Source organism: Schistocerca nitens, chromosome 3 (genome assembly GCF_023898315.1).
Source record: "Schistocerca nitens isolate TAMUIC-IGC-003100 chromosome 3, iqSchNite1.1, whole genome shotgun sequence".
In the NCBI taxonomy this organism is placed as follows: Eukaryota; Metazoa; Arthropoda; class Insecta; order Orthoptera; family Acrididae; genus Schistocerca; species Schistocerca nitens.
Window position 1 is genome coordinate 75,925,250 of NC_064616.1, and position 22,086 is coordinate 75,947,335.

Sequence of the window (22,086 nt, forward strand, 5' to 3'; positions counted from 1 at the left end):
AAAAGTTATATCCAGAAAGGGAAAGACTGACAGCGACAGCTTGGAAGGAAGTGTTTAAGGGGATTAGGTGATAAGGGAGAGTATCATGGAGAGGAATCATGAGTCCTCCATGGGCTGGAGTGCCTTCAACAGAGGGGAGATCAAATCGGACGGACTGAAAATGGGGGAGAACAAAGCAGTCATGGGGGCGCAGCTTTGTTTCCTGAAGACAGAAGATGACCAGCGAGTAGGATCGTAAGAGGATCGACAATTCATCCAGATTGGCTCGAAGGCTGCGGATATTCCAGTGGATAATGGACATAGGGTGGACAGAAAGTGGAGGAATGTGACCAAAGTTGCCGTCAACTCAACGACTGCTCAGAGCTTGCGGCCGACAGCCTGGAGTGGCATTCAGCCAAAGACAGAAGATCCTGATCCATAGCTTGTTCAGGAGCAGCTCCTGCCACCAGTGATCGGCCAGTTGATCGGCCGCCAGCAGTGCGCCTCGGCGACACAGAAGATTGCCGAGGGCGATTTCCGCCAGGTGCTGCTGTAGATGAGAGACACCTTGGCGGAGGAGGACATGAACTGGGTTTCTTATTAGCCTTTTTGGAAGCATGATGTTTAGATGAAGGAGGAACCAATGGTTGTGAAGTTGGGATACGTAAAATATCTTCACGAGTATGCTCTTTTTTCGAAGTCTTGGTGTCTGACTTTTGGGCTCGAGATTTAGCAGAACCCGATGAAGGGTGAGCCACAGAGTGGGCAGGCGAAAGTGGTGAGGTTGAACGGGCGATCTTTGCACTGGCCAATCTGATGACCGTGGCACTAAAGGTGAGGTCGCAAGTCTGCGTGGCCGCCTCCTTTGTTGGCTGAAGAGAACCAAGGACAGTGCTGTATTTTCCTGTCTGAGGCACGGTGGGCTGTCGACTGGCGAATAATTTTCGAGCAGCAAAGGTCGACACCTTTTCCTTCACTCTGATTTCCTGGATGAGCTTTTCGTCTTTAAAAATGGGGCAATCTCGAGAGGAAGCAGCGTGGTCACCCATACAGTTGATGCAACTAGGGGATGGAGGTGGACAAGCACCCTCATGGGCATCCTTGCCACACGTAACACATTTGGCCGGATTCGAACAGGACTGGCTGGTGTGATTGAACCGCTGACACCGATAGCAACGCGTAGGGTTTGGGACATAAGGGCGAACGGAAATTCTCACAGCCTGCTTTGATTTTCGATGGGAGTTGAACTTTGTCAAATGTCAGGAAGACTGTGCGGGTTGGAATGATGTTCGTGTCAACCCTTTTCGTAACTATGAACAGCCGTTACGCCCTGGTCAGACAGGTAGTGCTGAATTTCTTCGTCAGACAATCCATCGAGGGAGCGTGTATAAACGACTCCACGCGAGGAATTTAAAGTGCGGTGCGCTTCAACCCGGACAGGGAAGGTGTGGAGCAGTGAAGTACGCAACAATTTTTGTGCCTGGAGGGCAGTGACTGTTTCTAACAACAAGGTGCCACTCCGTAATCTGGAACAAGACTTTACAGGACCTGCAACTGCGTCGACACCTTTCTGAATAATGAAAGGGTTGACAGTGGAGAAGTCGTGACCTTCGTCAGACCGAGAATCAACAAGGAACTGTGGCAACGATGGAAGAACTGTCTGTGGCTGAGACTCAGTGAACGCACGCTTGTGAGCAGACATACTGGAAGATGAGGAAACCATTGCAGAAGAATCCCCATGATTACCGGCGTCTCCGATGGCGCGCTCCTCCCTTGTGGGGGCCCCTCTCTGGCCGTTACCAGGGGGTACGTACGTGTCCTACCTGTCTCCCCGTGGCAGGGAATTACGCGTTACCCCATCACCGGCTACGCATGGAAATGCATGAGTCGGCCTTCAGACACGCACAGGGAGGAAAAAAGAAAGGGAAAGGAAAGAAGAGGGGTCTCAAACGCCGCAGCGGAGAAAAGGGCAAAGAGAAGAGGTAAGGAAAAGAGAAGGACAGAGGAAGGACTAAGACTTGCAAGCGGAGAAAGCAAAGAATTTGTTACAGTTTCGAGCGTCCGTCTCCGGACGTAGGCACAAACCATACTCCCAGAGAGGGAGAAAGGGAAGGAAAGAGCCAGAGGTGAGGGGGGGGGGGCAAAGATGGGGGTGGGCGAAGATGGGGGAGGATGCGGAAAGGGAAGGTATGTAGCCCGGAAAGGAAGGAAGGCCACATTAGCTCGGGGTCCAATGCTTGCTACGCACGTATCCACAAATGAGTTGTGGACCCCCTGGGGGGCTAATTTAAGATGTTTTAGGTGTGAACAGTTGGGGCATGTCCAAAGCAATGTCAACAGCCTCAATGAGGTAAGAATGGTATGGGTGGACACAAATTTTACTCCACAACAGAAAAATAAATGCTCAGTTTGACATATGAAATTACATACTTTTGACGCTATTTGTATGGAAAGAAATTCAAGGTGGTAATCCATCATGTAGCTCTAAACTGCTTATTAGGGTCAAAGGATTCATCTAGCAGTCTCTCAATGTAGGCATAGAGACTGAGTTAGTTTGGTTATTAGCTTTTGCATTACATCAAGAAAGAAGTGCAGACAATAAGCACAGGAACGCACAGAAACAATCACATTTTGAACAGGGAGGTAACAGCATTGCAGGCACTACATTACAGCATTGTAGAGTGGCAGACAGCACAAGCTGCTGATGCCAACTACAAACCATACATGATGTAAACACAGTTCAGCCTAGTAAATTACCTACGATGGAGCTAAATGGGATAGTATCAGCGAAGCTCAAGGAAGCAGTGCTGAAGGAAAAACAATGTGCAATCTGGGCATGGAAATTTTAAAGCTATGAACTGGAAGGTAGTGGAAGGGTACTAGTGTAAGATTAGGATGGAAGATTTAGACTGTAGACCAATACATGGAAAACAGGGTACAGTGTGCACAAATGGACACGAACCATGAGCAAGTAAGATTGGAAAGTTTACTGGGGGGCAGCTAAACCTTTTGAAGTAATAGTACTGGCTACACCAGATCCATGTAACTTTACCCCAGTGGGAGACTGTTTTGATTAAACCATTAATAGCCCCATCTGTCAGTGCGTGGAATGATTCCTATTCCGAACCAGAAAGCAAATACTCTGGCACAAGCCATGGTCAGCAACTGGTTGTTCAAGTTTGGTGTACCTTTAACGGTAATCACAGAGCAAGTGACAAATTTCAAGTTGGACTTCAAACAATGCTGTCATTTGCTGTGGGTTCAGAAATTAAGATTAGTCCACTACACCTGCATATTAAGGGTAGAACAAAGCATATTTATTTTACTGTGTGTAGTCTGGGTAGCTACTACATAAATTCTCACCATAATGATTGGGATATAAACTTTTAATATGTCTTAGTGGCTTACAACTCTGATATTATGCTTTATTACTACCTTTACTAACCTTTCATACTGCACTACACTTTCGTACTTTTATAAGTGGGCTACCCCCTCCTCCCATTCTGAGTTGGTGTATGGGAGGAAGATGCCTTCACCATTTGGTATGGCTAGACCAAATAAATCTGCAGTGTGCAGGGGCAAAAATGAAGGCCCTAGAATGCCTAGAGTTAGCAGAAAAACAAACAGGGGAAATTATAGCAGTATAGGGTACAGCAATAACTGTTACCTAGATTGTATACCCCCAAGGGCAAAACAAAGTTTATTACAAGATACCAATGACCATACCAAGCAACACAGACAAGAGCACCAGTCAATATCAAGCTCCAGTTGCCAACTATGACGATTCCAGGGCACTCAAAATTCATTGCCCAAGTATCGGCATCCATTCATATGGAGCAGAGTAAAGGAAGTAAGAACAATTGAGCATTAGTTAAGGTGTGGAATTGTGTTATTGGAATGAAACTATTTTATATTTTTTTACAACAAAAATGTCTGGTGAATAATTGTGTGTGTCACAATTTTAACAGTTTTATGCCAACAGTTTTATGCCAACAGTTTATCATCAACGTGTTTGAAAGCATTATTTCAAGTCACAGTAGACCTTGTCAAATGGAGAGCGAAAGTAATTGCAGCTCCCTGTTCCCAGGCTGCTGTGCACTATAGAGGGCTGAAGGGAATCTTAGTCATAGCAATGCTCCACCTCTTCACCTAGGGTGGAGTGGGAGCAATGCAGGATCAGTGGTTGGAAAGCAGAGTGCTTTTCACCAGGCAACAGAATTTTGATGGACACACCTTTCATGTGTGGGAGATGAGGAACCAGGTGAGAAGGTTGTAGGACATGTTTTCATGGGTATGACAAGAATCTGAACCAACAGTTATGGTGGCAAATGCCCTAGGCAATGGATGTACCACATAGCTTGCAACAGCTCAAGAAGGATCAGTTAGAGGCTGGGGAAGGATATTTAAAACTGTTCAGGACTGCAGACAGCATCCGTGAGTAAATGACATTGAGAGTGTGAAGGAAATGGCAAAAGTAACATGGTTGTTACAGAACAGTATACCATGCAGCTGTCAGGTTTGGAATAATGAATGTTAAAAAATATGCACATATTTAGCCATAAACCTGGCACCTATAGTCTAGTTAGGACAAGAGCAAGGCCCAGTAAATACAAATAAAAGTAGCATGATCCACACCCCATTGGGCAAGGATGCAAGGAGTGCTAAGCTTCTGCACACACCTAGTCTTTAGTTGACTAATATGGGACAGCTTACAGCTTTTTATGAAGGAAGTGGCCCCAACAAACTGGACTAAGCAACAAATTCCAAGAGCTGTGTACACAAGTAGAGGCCTGGATCAGGACACACTGCAGTACAACAGAAATGCATGTCCTGTACTTTTCCATAAGGGAATTAGAAACCAAAGGAGAGCATCCATGTTGATGCCTGTCTGATGGTGCCTTGGAGTTTGCTTTCAACAAAGGTTACTGAGTGGAAGCAGTACTTTCTTCAACATACAGTGCAGGAGTGACCAGTGGCCCAACAGAAGCCACCAGCCCACTGATACTGATGACTGGCAACATACAGCCCTGCAGAAAGCTGTTCTCTTGATCCATGGTGAGCAGAATGAAGTGCTGACCAACCCAGAACAATCAGTAGGGTAAAAACTGAAAAATAATCGGTAGCAGGCCTCAAAGGCCCCAGACATAGAAGGTGAATGAAATATGATAGTGACAGTGTTGTGACTTATGTACATCAGAATAGCTTGCAATGATGTGTGTGGTTAGAAAAAGCCTGTTTTATTGCTGTTTCCAACCAGACCAGATGGTCAGCTGCAGATTGTTCCCTCCCAGAAACAACACTGATAGGATGACAGAAGGTATTTAGACTCTAGGACCCACCATAATCTACAGACATTTTCAAGCAACCTGCACAGCATTTTGTTGACACTAATCAGTTGGCAGCTCTAGACACACTGGGTTTTTTACATTGCAAAAGGAAGACAGCAAGCCAAACACAGTCAAAGACCCTGAATAGATGTAGCCTTTGTGTAAAATTCAGATATTGGATCATCTGATTAGGAATCAGATCAGGGCCTGGGGCCACATCACAAGATCAGGCAAAAGCTTGAGGCAGCTCCCAGTAAGTCAAAGGTGCATTGTGAGACTCCACTTTGTGTGTGTGTGTGGGGGGGGGGGGGGGGGGGCAGTGAAACAGGGGGGGGGGGTTGACCAACTAGTCGTTTCTGCGGTAGAAAGGTAGTCAGATAAGAAGAGCATGCCCATGCTGTCAAAGAGGATGACTCAGTGACCAGAAACAGCCAACCCATCAGCACAAAGACCACCCTGAAGGACCAGACTCAAGTAGTTATTCATCACGGACATCCCATAAGGCTATGTACAGTACTTGGCCCACACCTGGAAGGAAGTAGCATACATACACAGGGAGGAGACATAGCACTCTTAACATTCCTTACTGCATTTAATTAGACAGCTAGCCTGAGCATAAAGTTGCTTGCCAAGTGATGAGGTTGGTCTGGGAATGAAGTTAATTTGAACTGCAGGGCTCTTTGCTGTTACTGAAAGCTATAATGTCTGTTTGCCATGGCACTCGCTGATAGTGGAGCAGACCTGCAGAAAAGGGAATAGCAGTTCCAGCAGCATGGGCGATTGTAGCAGACTTTTGCATAAGCTCGATGATGCAATGTGACAGAGGGCGAAGGTAATAGCAGAGGCATACAACTGCCAGTTAGCTCTTCAAAGCCCCCATTGTGGAGGTCCATCTGTCTAGAAGTGGCAAGGAAGTGACATGATCACTGTCAAGTTTTCATTGTCACAAAGATCATGTATAGTGAAATACAGTGAAGCCTTGAGACTGGGAGAAGAGGTGTTCAGATCAACAGTTGAAAAGGTACCACAGGTGGCACTGAAGTAGGTAGGAGCATTATCACTTAGGAGACAGATCATGGTTACTATGAAGATTGCCAATCAGAAGGCCCCTATCAGATGAAGTGGTACTCCCACATGGGGCGGTGTGCATTGAAATACCTCAGTTGAGGGCAGGAAGTAGTAGTTTGATTAAGTTGGTCAACTCATGGTAAGCCAATGGCCTGCCTCTATGCACGTAAACGTTGCAAATGGTGATTGTTTATGTGCTTTTTACTCACACCACTATTGCTTCCAAAATGGTATAAAGTGGAATCAATCCACTGACCAAATTAGTGTGAACCTATGTACAGAACCTTCCACATGGCCCCTCAGGGTCAGCACAGCAACATAATGGACAATAATCACAGAGCACTGGGACCCATCTTTGCGACAACTTGGGGAGGAGGGACCTCACCCCTCTGGTCACCAGGGCAGCCTGATCTTTGGTGGGCAGCATTCTTTCAAGAGCCTATGTGTGACAAGCTTTGGGACAGACGAAGAGTGGGTAGCCCTGTGACCCCACAGGTCACAGTTCCTTTTGCCATAGGCTGGCGTCGAGTCTTCGATCTGTGGATTCTGTGGAGGAGGATCCCTGTCACAGGTAGTTCCCACAAGAAGTAGCTGCTGCTCTAGTCATGTGTGGGTAGTGGTTCCCAAGACTGAAGTGAGAACAGCAAGGGGAGGGCAGTGGGAGAGACTTTTAAAAAAGGTGAGGCGGTGGGAGTGATAACTGCGACTTTTGCATAATTGGACGTCATATCAACAGGATGTAGCCATTCGTATTTTTTTCACATACCTCAGTACGCGACAGGCGATCAGTAAATTTATATTCCTGTATTTTGTTTCTCTAGAAGACTGGGCAAACTGGTGACTAGGAAGATTGTGTTCCGTCTAATTGGTGGACACACATGCACGCAGGCAAAAATTTGTAATTCAGAGGGCTTCTTTCATGGAGTGATCATCCACAGTTGCCACATTTTGGTCCCACTGGGCAGTGCGATGACATATGACTTAAGTACAAGCAACCTAAGAACCTCACAGGTTGTGGGTCATACCATCTCATGTCATACCTGTACATCACGATTAATTTTTTCTGGGTGGACATTGCCTTCCAAGGTTAATATAAAGGCACCTTATCTACTCTAATATCCTTTGTAGCTTTTTGGACGTGACGGGCAAAGTGTGTCTTGCCACTGAAGATTATCCCATAGCTCATTGCCTCTTTGGAATGCTAGTTCTCCATCAAAGATGATTCCTTGGAGAATATTTGAAGTCTCGAGTGGTGCAATGGTATGTCAGCCAGATATTCACATGCCTGAAGACTTTTAGATTGTGCAGCTGAGGACTGAAACAGATAACTGCAAAAGTCCACCCTAATGCCACCAACTCCGATTATGGGCTCTCCCTGTGGGTGTCATCCAGCTGCAGAAAATACCATCCCTCACAATGGACATCACCAGGAATGTTGATGCCACAGAAAAACGGGCATGTACTCCTTAGCATGCATGGGGAGGGAGGGACGGGGGGCGGAGGGGGGGGGGGCAGCACCTCAAGCATCAGCATTGTTACCCTTGCGTTGTTAGGGGCTCAATCAAGAGGGTACGTAACTTCACCACATCCAGAATGCTAGCACCTTAGCTTTGATTTCGTCAGTAACAGTATGCACATACTGTGTTGATATTTTTTTTGTTTTGTTTTAGGGCACAAAACAACTGAGGTCATGTGCACCCAAGTCAAAACCACAGAACTTTAAGACAGAGGAGTTAAAAATGACTATACATCAATCCTAACAGACGGTTAAACACAGGCACATGGAAAAAGGGCTGAAAAAGTAACCATACAGAAATGGAGGTCCAAAACTAAAAATTAAATGGCCTTCACCATATTGCTTTGGCAGATAAAAAGTAAGACGCGGTCAACAGCCCATGTGTCATTTGCTAAAACAGCTGATAACTCAGACAGCAAACCCGAACAGGGACGTAAAAGGTCAAAAGTGGGCATTCCATCAGAGAGTGGCAAACAGTTAAAACTTTGGCACAATGTGAACAAAGTGGTGGGGTAGTGCCACTTAGCAAATGACAATGGCTAAAAAGGCAGTGCCCAATACGCAGCCGAGTTCAAATAACTACCAACCAGTGGGAGGGCCGAGAGGTCGTTCAAGCCACAGAGATGCTTAATAAGTCTGAGCTCATTCCCATGAAGGGAGGACCATTGGCAATGCCAAAGGGACACCACCACCTGACAGAAGACAACACAGATCGGAGGGAATATAAGTACTCATGGGCTGAGGTATTAGGACTGCAGCTTTGGCAGCAGCGTCAGCAGCCGCGTTTCATGACAGACTGACGACCCCCATAGTGACAATCAAAGGAATCGTCAAAGGAGAAGGCACAGGATGGGTGGCCACACATGGCAGACAAACGGCATGCATACCTGTTGAGGAGAAAGTCATGGCAGTAGGACAGTGGTAGTTTAGCAGCTTCAGCATACAGACACTCAACCGTACTAGTGTAAGAAGCACCTGTGGCCAAACTGATGCCACGATGGTGGATAGTGTTGACATGGTGTAAGATGGATGCGCGTGCACATGCATAAACAAAGCACCCATAGTCTAGTTTCGAACAGACACGGGACTGGTACAAACAGAGGAGGGTGGTTTGATTGGCACCCCAGGAAGGACACGTAGGACATTGAGTAACTGTACAGCAGGCTGCCAGTTAAGAGACATGGGAGGACCAAGCGTTTCCTATCCAGCATGAGCCCCAGGAATTTCGTAGTTTCAACTAACAGGAGGGCAACAGGCCCAAGATGTAAAGATGATGGGAGAAACTATTTGCATTGTCAGAAATTAATACAGACAGTTTTGTCAGTGGAAAATTGAAAGCCATTGTCAATGCTCCACAAGGAAAGATGATCAGGACACTGCTGAAAACATCACTCAGTGAGACAGGTCTGTGGAGAACTGCAATAGATGGCAAAATCTTCAACCAAAAGGGAGCCGGAGTTGCTCGGTGGGAGACAGGCCATGAGAGAGTTAATGGAAATAGCAAAGGGGACTACACTCTGGATGGCACACAATTTCCCTGGATAGAGGTGCCCAACAAGGCAGAACACACACGCACCTTGAACACACTATCTTTTAAAATGCCTGAAAGAAACAGGACAGGCGGCCACAGAAGCCCCACGTGTAAAGAGTTCGGAGGATACCAGTTCTCCAGCAGGTGTCTTAGACCTTCTCCAAATCGAAAAACATGGCCAGTCTGGGATTTCCACAGAAAACCATTCATGACATGGATGGTGTAATGTAATTAACTGTCGTAGATAAAGTTTATCTCATGTGAAAAGTACGGTGCCCACAGTAAAGAGTTAAGGCAATTTCATTATGTTGCCAGAAAATGTGTTTAATTTATTTAATTATGAATATTTTCTTTTATGATAAATAATGGACTCATTTAAGATGTTAAATGCTGTATATGTTTATTTATTTATTTATTTATTTATTTATATGTATCTTTGGAGTTTATTAAGGTCAGTAGACCAAAGAATCCAGAATGCAGGAATGTCTGCAACTTCTGGGCATATATTGGCTTGCCCGCCACTTCTTTGTCGGTATTGGAGGGAGATGGACGTGTTTATGTGACCAGTGCAGTACAATGCATTTAGAGTATCAATATTCATAGTGAAAATGGTGCAGTTACTAAACAAAAAGAATGAATAAATATAATTTTTAGCAGAAAGTATTTCAGATCCGGTAGTGTTTATTTCAAACAAGAAGGAAACCCAGGCCATGCTTGTTGGAATGATTGTTTTGCAGACTAAACTTTGAGAACCCTAGACAAATGAGATCTGCTGTGTGTAACCCTTCAGCAGCTACTAATAAACAAGTCTTGCCGAAATTGTGCTGGAACTACTCGTATTATTCTCATTCAAAAACACGTGGCGAGAGTGTGGTCCTACCACAATATACCGCATAAGATTCCACAATTTTTCAGTTATCGAAGAAACGGGATAGGTAACAACTAGTACAGTTGACAAAGTAATGAGATGGTCAACTGCAGAATGTCGCACTCTAAACCCACACTGTGCATTCATCAGTAAATTGTGAGACTAGCCACCATACCAGCCAGGCACGAATCACGAGTTCCATCACCTTACAAACGCAGCTGGTAAGAGATGGGGCAGTAGCTAGGGGGAATGTTTTTGTCCTTACCAGGCTTAGGTATGGGTATGACGGTGGCTTCACACCAGCATACAGGTAATGTGCCCTCTGCCCAGATGCGATTGTATGTGTTAAGCAGGAAGTGTTTGCCTGCAAGAGAAAGGTGCTGCAACATCTGGATGTGGACAGCATCTGGCCCTGGGGCGGAGGATCGGGATGAACTGAGAGCATGATTGAGCTCCCTCCTAGTTAAAGCGGCATTGTAGCACTTACTATTTGGAGAAGAGAAGGGTATCGCCCAAGCCGCCTCCACTGGTTTCCGATGGAGGAAGGCAGGGTGACAGTGGGAAGAGCTTGAAACATCCACAAAATGGGGACCCAAGGTGTGTGAGAGCAATACGGTCCACGATAAAATCGTCTGCTACTGTCAGGCCAGATATTGTGGAGCCATTGGAGGTTGGCCCACATGACAGAGTGAGGGGTGGAACTGTTAAAAGAACTAGTGAATGAAATCCAGCTAGCTCATTCACTATCCCAAAGAACGCGATGAAACTTTGTACACATCTGTTTTTAATGAATGCCACCGTAGGATGACTGTTAGAAACGCAGAGAGCACATCTCTTTGCCCGAATGGCATCGCGGCATGTCTCAGTCCACCGAGGGACAGGGACACGATGTAAAGAAGAAATGCGAGGAATGGAACGATCTGCAGCAGTAAGTATAACGTTGGTGAGACAGTCCACCTGGTCACCACAACTGGGTAAATGTTGTTGTTCTAAGGTCGCCAGGGACAAGAAAAGCTGCCAGTCAGCCTTAGCAAGCTGCCACTTAGGCATGCACACGGATAGAGTAGGAGTCCACAAACAGAGAGCACACGAGAAATGGGAGCTCTAATAGGTATCAGAAAAATGGACCACTCAAGATGATGGGCAAGCTGGGCAGTGCAAAAGGATAGGTCCAAATGGGAATAGGTGTGTGAGGAGTCAGAAAGGAAAGTGCATGCTCCAGTGTTCAGGCAGGATAGGTTAAGGTGGTCAGCCAGGAGGGCACCTCTCCGACACGTCCTGGGATAACCCCCAAAAGAGATTATGCGCATTAAAGTCACCGAGTAGCAAAAATGGGGGAGGTAGCTGCCCAATAAGCTGAAGGAAGGCTGCCCGGGTGACAGCGAATGACGGAAGGACATAAATGGTACAGAGGGGAAAAAAAAAAAAAAAAAAAAAAAAAAAAAAAAAAAGACAGGTGGGGAAGAAAAGGCGAACTGCAACAGCTTGAAGACTGGTGATCAAGGAGATGGGTTGACTATGGATGTCCTCCCATGTGAGCAGCATGATACACCCATGGGATGGAATGCCGACCTCAGGGGGAAGGTCAAAACGAATCAGGATGTAATGTGAAAGATCAAAGCAGTCGTGACGGCATAATTTCATTTTCTGAAGGCAAAGTACAAGGGGCTGCTGTGATGCTAGAAGCAGCTGTAAATCCTCTTTGTGGGACCGAAGGCCTGGACATTCCATTGGAGGACAGTCGTGATGAACAGATGTAGGGTTATCAACTCAGCGGCCGCTGAGTGACAGCCGGTGTAGAGTCACTACTACAGGGCACGAAAGGAGAAGGATTCTGCTCCATGGGGTCCACAGAAGCATAAGTGTGCTTGTGTAATCAGTCTGGAGTCCCAACGCTGAAAAACGGTTGGTGGTGCACACTGGCAATACAGAGGCTGGCCGGGCTAGGGTACGACGTGGTGACACCCTCTAAGAGGATCTTTGAGTTGGCGAAGGAGAAGACTGTTTGCCTTTGGTGGACTTCAAGCCCTTCCAGTTAGAGGAAGACTTGGGTGGTGTTTGGAGGGACGGAGGAAGTAGTCACAGGAGTACTCTTTCTGTCCTGACACTTGTCTAGCTGGTGGCTGTGCCCCTTGAGGCATGAGTTTGACAGGTTGTTGCACAGCTGGATGGGGAGGACAGCGATGCAACCTTGACACTGGAAGATTTCACAACCTCAGTGCTGAATTTTAGGTCATGTCTGTGTGGCCATTTTCTTCATGGAGCAAGGGGTACCAAGAACAGAACTATAGGTAGAAGACGGGAGACTGCAGGGTTTGTGACTAGCTAGTAACTTCCAAGCGACTGGGTAAGGCACCTTTTCCTTTACCTGGACCCCTCTAACAGCCTGCTCATCAAGATACATGGGACAATTCCCAGAGAAAGAGGGATGGCCACCATTGCAGTTGATACAGCAGGGAGGAGGAGGTTGACAATCACCTTCTTGCACCCCTACCACAGGTGACATTTGGCTGGGTGTCAACAAGACGTTCTAGTGTGGTTGAAACTATGACACTAGTAGCAGCACAACAGGTTCAGAATGTACGGCTGGACAGTGAATTTCATAGCCTGCTTTGAGCACGGACAGAAGTATCACTATCAACAGAGAGAAAAAGGGTGCGGGTGGGAACTAAGGAGGAATCTACCTCTTTCATTACACGATTGACGGCAATGACACCTCGATCACAGAGGTAAGCTCTGATTTTGGCCTCCGTTAGACTGTCTAGCAGCCCGGAGTAAATTACACTGCGGGAAGAATTCGAAGTTCTACGGGCCTCAACACGAACAGGCTAACTGTGGAGAAGAGAGGCAACAAGCAGTTTTTGTGCTCGAGCATCAGGAGTGGTCTCCAAAAGCAAAGTGCCATTCCATAAACGAGAGCAGGATTTCACAGGGCTGCAAGAACAGAAGTTGCAAAGAAAAACATATACACAAAGAAGTTAACTTCAGTTGATTGATGAAATAAGTACAAAAATGTTCAGGGAAATACTGTAACACAGAAATACAAGTCACTGAGGAATGAAACAGTTAGGAAGTGCAGGGAAGCGAAGGCAAAATTGCTGCATGAAAAATGGGAAGGAATCTAAAGAGATATGATTGTCAGAAAGACAAACTCAGCCTATAGAAGAGTCAAAACAACCTTTCATGAAACAGAGTGCAATGGGAATGTCACTATTAACTGCAGAGGAGAGAGCTGATAGGTGGAAAGAGTACACTTAAGGCCTCTATGAGGGGGAAGATTTGATGTGAGAGGAGTAGAGTTGTAAGAGATACAGGATTCAGTATTAGAAACTGAATTTAGAAGAGCTTTGGAAGACTTAAGATCAAATACAGCAGGAGGGATAAACAACATTTCATCAGAATTTCTAAAATTATTGGGGAAAGCAGCAGCAGCAAAACGACTTCACGTCGATGTGTAGATTGTACGAGTCTGGTGAAATACCAGACGACTTTCAGGAAATCATCCACCACCCAATTCCTAAGACTGAAAGAGCTGACAAGTGTGAGAATTATTACAGTGTCAGTGTAACAGCTTGTACATTGAAGCTGCTGACAAGAGTAATATACAGAAGGACGGAGAAGAAAATTGAGGATATTTTAGATAACGATCAGTTTGGCTTCGCGAAAGGTAAAGGCAACAAAGACAATTCTGACATTGCGGTCAATAATGGAAGTAAGACTACAGAAAAATCGAGACATGTTCATAGGATTTGATGGCCGTAGGTGTTCAACATCAAATGGTGCCAGTTCTCTCTCTCTCTCTCTCTCTCTCTCTCTCTCTCTCTCTCTCTCTCTCTCCTATTCTGTGGAAAATAGGGGTAAACTATAGGGGGAGACTTACTGTAGAAGATGTACTTGAGCCAAGAGGGAACAATAAGTGTGGAAGACCAAGAACAAAGTGCTCAGATTAGATAGGGTGTAAGGCAGGGATGTAGTCTTTAGCCTCTACTGTTCAATCTATACTGTGGACCTGAAATTCTAGATGAAAGGATATCTATACGATTCAGTCATGACATTGGTATCCTCAGTGAAACTGAGGAAGAACTGCATGATCTGCTGAAGGAAATTAACAGCAATGAGTACAGAACTGTGACAGTATATAAAAGGACAATGGAAGTAATGGGAAGCAATAGAAATGAGAGCAGTGAGAAACTTATCAGTATTGGTGATCACTGAAGTACAGGAAGTTATGGAATTCTGGTACATAGCCAGTGAAAAACCCATGATGGACAGAGCAAGGCACAGCATTACATGGTAGTGAAACTGACAGAAAATCAGAACAATTAAGAATCAAAGAACTTGCAATGTAATGCTACAAACAAATGTTGAAAATTAGGTGGGCTGATAAGGTATGGAATGAGGAGGTTCTGCACAGAATTGATGAGGAAAGGAATATTTGGAAAACATTGTCAAGCAGAAGGAACCGGATAATAGGACAGCTTTTAAGATCTCAAGTAATAACTTCCGTGATACTATGGAGCTGTAGAGGGTAAAAACTGTAGGAGGCAGATACTGGAATACATCCAGTAAATAAATGAGTAGGTTTGTTATAAGTGCTACACTGAGATTAAGAGGTTGGCATAGGTGAAGAATTTATAGTGGGTCACATCAAACCAGTTGGAAGACTGACTAGAAAAACAATTACATTTGTTGCACCCAGAGTTTTACGAACTTGCCCTAGATCTTTACTCATCCTTGGATGATAACTGGTTTATCTGAAAGTTTAGCATTATCTTATTTTCCAGAGGCACCAGACATGCCACAGCTTTTGACTAGACAATGCACCATCAAGTAGCCTCCAGAGTGGAGCTAATTCCTGTTCTGTCTCACACACATGAAGTACAGTTCATATCCATTTTGCACAGTGCTGAACTACACAATTACATGAAAGTATGTATGAGGGGCATGCAAATGAAAATGTCACAGATGGAGAAAGTATGTAAACTTTCGAAATAAGGTAATCACCTTAACTTACTACATTTATCCACTGTGAGACAAGATAGTTCATGTCTTCCTGGAAAAAGTTTGCAGTTCCCAGTGGAACCACAATTGTAGCCAGGCATGCATACGTTTGTCTGAAGCACGTTGACAGTCACAAATGTCTCTTCAGTGCTCCAAACAGATTGATGGAAATCACATGGGGAAAGATTGAGACTGGAAGGTGTGCAAGGGCTTCCCATTGAAATTTCATGGCAAATAAGGGTTTTAGCTTATATGCCATGTGACGTTTTGCACCACCACATTCACACAAATTATACAGCCATTAAATTTTTTAGGTTCTTAGCTCTGACTTTACTGGCACTTTCAATCAGACAGCTCTAGAAAATCTTATATTGACTGTACTTTATGTTGAAAGTGTGCAATGAAGTAACAGTACAGGCATTGGAGAAAAAATCTAGATAGGCCTGCAAAAAATGCACACCTGAACATAAATGAAGATTTAGCCAAGTCTGCATGCTACACTGCTTTATTTGTCCACGAATGGCACCTTTGCAATGTAATTAATACATTTCAAGTTATGTTCACAACAATGTTCTGTTTAGTCTTGAGTGCATTATGTCTGAGCTAAGTCAAATCTAACATGGGCAAATTGTTGGTGCTTTTATGGTGGGCTCTTCCATAACCAACATATCTGAAGTGTTTGGTGTTTCAAGAGGGCACCGTTTCTAAGATTTACAATGCATCTAGGGAAAGTATAGAAATATCCTCCACTAAGTCACAACATGTAGTAAAGTGTATGTTGGGCAATCTTGAGGCGGTCGCTGAAGAGGATGGTGAAGAAAAATAATTGGACAATAGCAGCAAAAGTCACTGCAGAGCTTACTGTCACACTTGCAAATTCAGTCAGCATCAAAATACCAGTTAGGCAGCTACAAAAGCAGGAAATTACAGCGAGCTGGAATTCCAGAACCACATCAGTGATGCAAATGCATGGTGCCAAAGCCATAAATCCTGGACTACGGAGTAATGCGAGAATATAATTCTTTTGGACGAGTCTTGTTTGAAACTGTTTCCAATTTCTGGCTGAATTTACATACCAGGAATGAAACATTGAAGTTTTGTTATTTGTGCTGCCATATTATTGTATTCCATGGCCACCATGGTTACTATGTGAGGTTGCATTACTGCTAAGGATTATACGACTATCAGCTCCATCCATGGTACAATGTTTGTTCCCAATGGTGACATTGTGTTCCTCGACAACAGGGTCCTTGTCTTAACAACTAGTCACACTTTGTTAACACAAGGATGAATTCTCTCATCTCACCTGGCCATCCATCAGCAGATTTCAATAGTATTCAGCCTTAGTGATCTACTTTTGAGGAAAAGGTGTGCAATCGCTATCCACCTCCAATCTTTATTACTGTAACTTGCAAATATTTTGCTACGAGAACGGTGTAATATTGCCTTTAAAACCACTGAGGACCTGTTTTTATTTATTTCGAGATCCCTAGAGGTTTTTTTGACTGCTACCAGCTTTCCTACACTGTATTAAGCATGGTAATGTATTGTGCTTTTTATTTTGCCATATTTTGTCCAACCTCTGTATCCACCCAGACTAAAATATCTTCTGTTTAAATTCATTGACAAACAGATTTTGTACCATGGATATTTATTGGTAGTATAGAGTCTTACATCAAAGTAAGAACTTCAGGCACCACACTACTATAGCAATACTTTTAACTATTCTACAGTTTCATCAAGCAGGAAGTATGTCCTAGACAACCACAGCACATTCTTGTACCAAGGCTAGCAAACTGTGTTTGTATTAATAGAAGGAAAGTGACAAACTACCAGTTATATACAGAAATCCGTTATTGTCTGAATTTTTGTCTTCAATACACTCAAAGAAATACTTCTTTCTTTGAGATTTTATTTCTTTTCCCCCACAAGATTTTAGACCACACTATTTTTCATTTGTGCTTCGTTCTGCACTGGGCCCTCTCTCTTTTCTCATATACACCAGAAAACAAACATTTACACAACCATTCCTCTTTAATCACTATTACTGAAAACTATATCAAAATCCTTGCAGTTGTTCCCAAGTTTATCTCTACGCACCACACGCACAATTTAGTAAGGAACTAAATAATCTTCCAAAGGAAAATCCAGGATGGAGTAATGACAATGTTATGAAAAGGACAGATTACTACTCACCATATAGCAGAGGTACTCTGTCACAGGCAGGCAAAACAAAAAGACCACTAAACACATGAGCTTTTGGCCAGAAGGCCTTCTTCTGAAATAAAAAAGCACACACACGCAACAAGCATATGGCTCCGGAAGCCAAGGACAATGGTCATGTGCGAGAGGAGCGCGCGCGCGCTTCGGAAGGCGGCTTTCTGGTTGGTTGGTTACTAAACAGCAAGGTCATCGATCCCATCAGATTGGTGAAAAGTGGGGAAGGAAGTACTTTCAAAGGAACCATCTTGGCATTGGCTTGAAGCGATTTAGGGAAATCACGGAAAAACCTAAATCAGTGTGGCCGTATGCGGGTTCGAACTGTCATCCTCCTGAAAGTGAATCCAGTGTTCTAACCACTGTGCCACCTCACTCTATAAGGCCTTCTCGCTGAGAGCTTGTGTGTTTAGTAGTCTGTTGTGTGTCTGCAACTCAGCGTCTCCGCTATATCGTTAGTAGGGAATTAATTTATAATATGTAGCAATAAATGTAACATACCTGTGAAGATTCTGGACCTGATGTTGGGGAACCAAACAAATCAACAATTGGCTGTGATGTTGCAGCAGTTGTTACAGGTGTAGCTGATGTAGGAGAGCTTAAGAATGGATTGGTACTCTGACTGCCACTAGTTGGGGACGAAACTTTTGCCTGAAACAAGAAACAATTTGTTGGTAAGCATTTTCATTATTTCAGTATCTCAGCTAACGTTCTGCGAGTTTCGTCAGCAAAATAATATTTGGCAAAATTTCTACTGACACTATATGTATGTGAAGCACTTTGTATACTGTGTTACGTACTACCTTTTTTAGGAAGCCCGAAGTGAAGTTACTTAACCAGATATAGTAAGAAATAAAATTAATAGAAGCCCGCAAGATTATTTGCTTAATACAATAAAATACCAGAAATGGTAAAATATTGTGGAAATTAAAGTACTAATACACAGTATACCGAGAGAGAATGTGAGAATATGTGAAACAGGTAGCAGTTGGGGATCTTAGTTACAGGAGCAGATGAGTGAAATTTTGTATTTTATATCAGATTCTTCACAAGAGTAATAACCAAGATAAAGCTTCTTTGTTTTGTTTGCAGACCAAGTGACAATAGAAAAACTATCAGCTTCCATTATGACACACTGCAGCAGAGAAGTATGTTCAACAGGAGTTCCTTACATACTTAAACTATATTCCTCATTGTCGTTAATACTTTCACCCTTGCTGCAGAGAAGCTGGGAAATGACAGTGTGAATGATATCAACTAACAATGCCAATGCTGTATAGAATTTTATTTCATAGTGAGGGGATCTAACATAGAAGGGCAAGCTGGAAAGTAATGCCTCCAAGTTTTCATGTAATCTCTTAAGGATTTTTAAATAAAACAATTTAGTAACATTCAACATCTTTATTCTCAATATCTTCATATCTGCAGCCCTCTGCCACTAGTCAGCTCCAACTTATAGCATGACTGTAACTTAATGTCTGTGTGAGGAACAGAGGAATGTAAACAAATTTTGAATTTTAAGAGTTCATTCACACATGGGGCACTTCTCCCTCGGCATGACAATGCCAGAACACAGAAGTATGGCAACATCTGCAACAATTTGACACCTTGGGATCACTCATTTATCATCTTCCATACAGTTCCAACTTGGCCCCACCCAATTTTTATCTTTTCCTAAAACTAAGAGAACAAAACTTCACTTTGATGGTGATGCAGCATTGTAAGTAGAGGCAGTGATTTGTTTCCAACAGCCAAATATTCTACAGTAACAGTATCGACAAGTTTGTCTCGGTGGGAGAAACGTGTTCATCACCAGGGTGACTCGACAAATATGTAGACATGAAGAACAAAGATGTAGAATGTTAATGTTTTTTTATTTAACAAGCTGTAAGTTTTCACAAATTCGAAGGCACAGCTTTTCAGCACCCCTCATAGTAACTTATTAAATCACAAATGGAACAAATATTTTTTCCTGGAACATGGAACACATGCAACATAATTCGTTCAACACTACAGAATCAGTGTTATGCTACATGACAGTAAGATTATGTGATTTAGGAATGCCGTGGAAATGGCTACCCAGGACCTTCACATTAGAATTTGTAGTCTACAGCTCCCTACTGCAATAGTTTTCCATTCCCAACACAAACAAAACCCACACACAACTTCTCTTCTTTATTTGACATACCTTGTACTGATTCATAGCAGCTTCTTCTTCTGCCAATACTTGCTGTTTAAGTGACTCATCAATACCATTGGTATGGGAGTCTAGCCTTGCATTGGCAGCTGCTGTCCCAAATGCTGTACTGGTTGAGGAAAGTGCAGAAACTCCTGACTTAACATTGGTGCGATTACTGTAAATTACAGAAGCAAAGAGAAACTTATTTTAACTTATCATTCATCCCATTCGAACACTTAATATCCAGATACTGGGGGGAGGGTGGGGGGGATGGTTGTATATTAGCACCATGAGAGATGACCATGATGAGCATTAGCCCTACTGTTATGCATACCACACACATTCCATCACACCTTCACCCACTGGTATACGAGCTGACTCCTACTAATTCAGGAACTAGTCCTGGCTACCAAACAGCATCATAACTACATCTTTAATATGTCCACCCTGCAATTGGCTCTTCACATAGCTCCATATGAAGGCGTCATTGGGCACCACGTTACACAATTGAGGAAGATAGGAAAAAAAATTAATGTAAAAAGCAGCCATCTGCATCATTGTAAGCTGAGATAATGTGGCTATATTATACAGCATTTTTACTTGCATGGCATTTCTCTTCAATATCCTTATGAATTCTCCTTGTACTAAAATACGAGGGAGGGAGGGAGGGACGGAGGGACGGAGGGAGATAATAGAAACAGTGAATGTTCCAAGAATATGAAGTTCAATATAGATCAGCTGGATATACCAACAACATCTTAGTGAAGTTATGGTGTTGGACTGCCGCAGGGCGTGCGCTGTTCAAATCTCCCTCGTGCCATCTATTTATTTATATAAACAACATTATGACCTGTCCGTCTGGTCACGGGAATGTTTGTTCTCTTTCTGTAGTCTTTGCAGTTGTCATACTATACAATGATTAAAGAGTACAAGTCATGTGTTAAGAATATGTTACTGTCCCACGTAAATGTGATGAATAGCGAGAGCAGGCAAAATGCAATATGGATGCCTCTCAGAAATGGGAACACTGAAAAAGTGTGAACTATGTTTTCATCATTTCTTTGGGAGTGGTCACGTTCACAGTCCTATGAACACCTGTATCTGGCAAGGAGGCATATCACTCGCTCACCAGTCATACAAACTAGATGCATCGATAAGAGTTTCCTATCATATGAGAATACTGTCACTAGTGCCATCATACATGTTTTCTGGTGGAGATTTCAGTTGACTTGTTGCCTTATCAAAAGTTTGTGGTTCCAATTTGAAAGCCACTTCCTGTTGCTAATAGAGTAGTTGTGCAGAATCAACTTTCATTACACCTCGCTGTTGGGAATGGACATTACACCACGACAGACAAATTTGAATAAAGCAAACAGCAGGAAAAAAGAAAACAGAAAAAAGAAATATTGACACAAGGGAGATTTTAACACAGCTTGCCCATGTGGCAGTTCATCACTAATCACTTCACCACGACACTGTCTCTTCCCGGCTGCTCTATATTTTACATTTTTGTTCTTGGATCATTCACCATTTCTATTTTGCTTTTTTCACAGTCCAGTATACCTTCCTGTTTTCATACTTTATCTGTGTTCAGTTTTTGATGGGCTGTACTTTGGGCCCTCTGACCACTAAATCTGAGGTTAGCACAGTCATATTTGACTGATGCTTTACCTGGGCACATCAGCCAACAAAGGAACCTAATACTTGCTTGCAGCAGATGGGCAAATGCACGACCCACATCTAAGAACAACTTGTTATATGTCATACGGTTGGGTCACAAACTGTTGCATTAAGCTTTGCAGCTAAGCTAGTCAAGATTTGTTTTTCAAGTTATCCTGCCATCAAAATTTTTAAGTTTCAAATGCTTTAGAAGTAAGACAGAATAATTTATGAACAGAGATTCATTCATTCAGATAAATAATAGGCTACACCAAATACAAGTTTTAACAAATTTATGATCCAATTACTCAACAAACATACTAAATAGAATAGTGACCCTATAAAGTAGACAATGCATTTATAAGAAAGAATGGCAGACACTGCTTGTTTACAAAACTGGACTGTTAGTGCAAGCACATTTGCTGAATTCAACTATTCAACCCAAATGCAATTATTATAAAGTCTCCCAACACATTGTTTATAAATCAGTAACTAGTTCACACAAAGTGTTAAGTATTATGTTAATCTGCCAGGAAGTTTTATATCAGCGCACACTCTGCTGCAGAGTGAAATCTCATTCTGGAAGTAGTATGTTAATGAATGTTAAGTCCTGTAAATATTCATGCAGTCTTTCAGGCTAACCAATAGCAATTCTCAAACAACAGAAATAATTCCAAGCACCCCATGCTGCATGCTGTCAGATACTGCAAGAATTTAGAGTTCTGACTGGTTGCCAGATTT

At 43.3% G+C, this 22,086-nt stretch overlaps 1 protein-coding gene across 8 annotated transcripts in view; it reads right to left on the reverse strand.

Annotated features, from left to right (window-relative positions):
* Positions 1 to 22,086, reverse strand: part of LOC126248035 (phosphatidylinositol-binding clathrin assembly protein LAP) — a 176,812-nt gene that overhangs the window by 33,515 nt on the left and 121,211 nt on the right. For all 8 annotated transcript variants that reach the window (XM_049948656.1, XM_049948655.1, XM_049948654.1 and 5 more), the window contains exons 9-10: positions 19,696 to 19,861; positions 18,009 to 18,158 (exon numbers count right to left, since the gene is read on the reverse strand). In XM_049948656.1, coding sequence (XP_049804613.1) covers positions 18,009 to 18,158; positions 19,696 to 19,861 — 316 coding nt within the window. The remainder of the gene's footprint in view (positions 1 to 18,008; positions 18,159 to 19,695; positions 19,862 to 22,086) is intronic.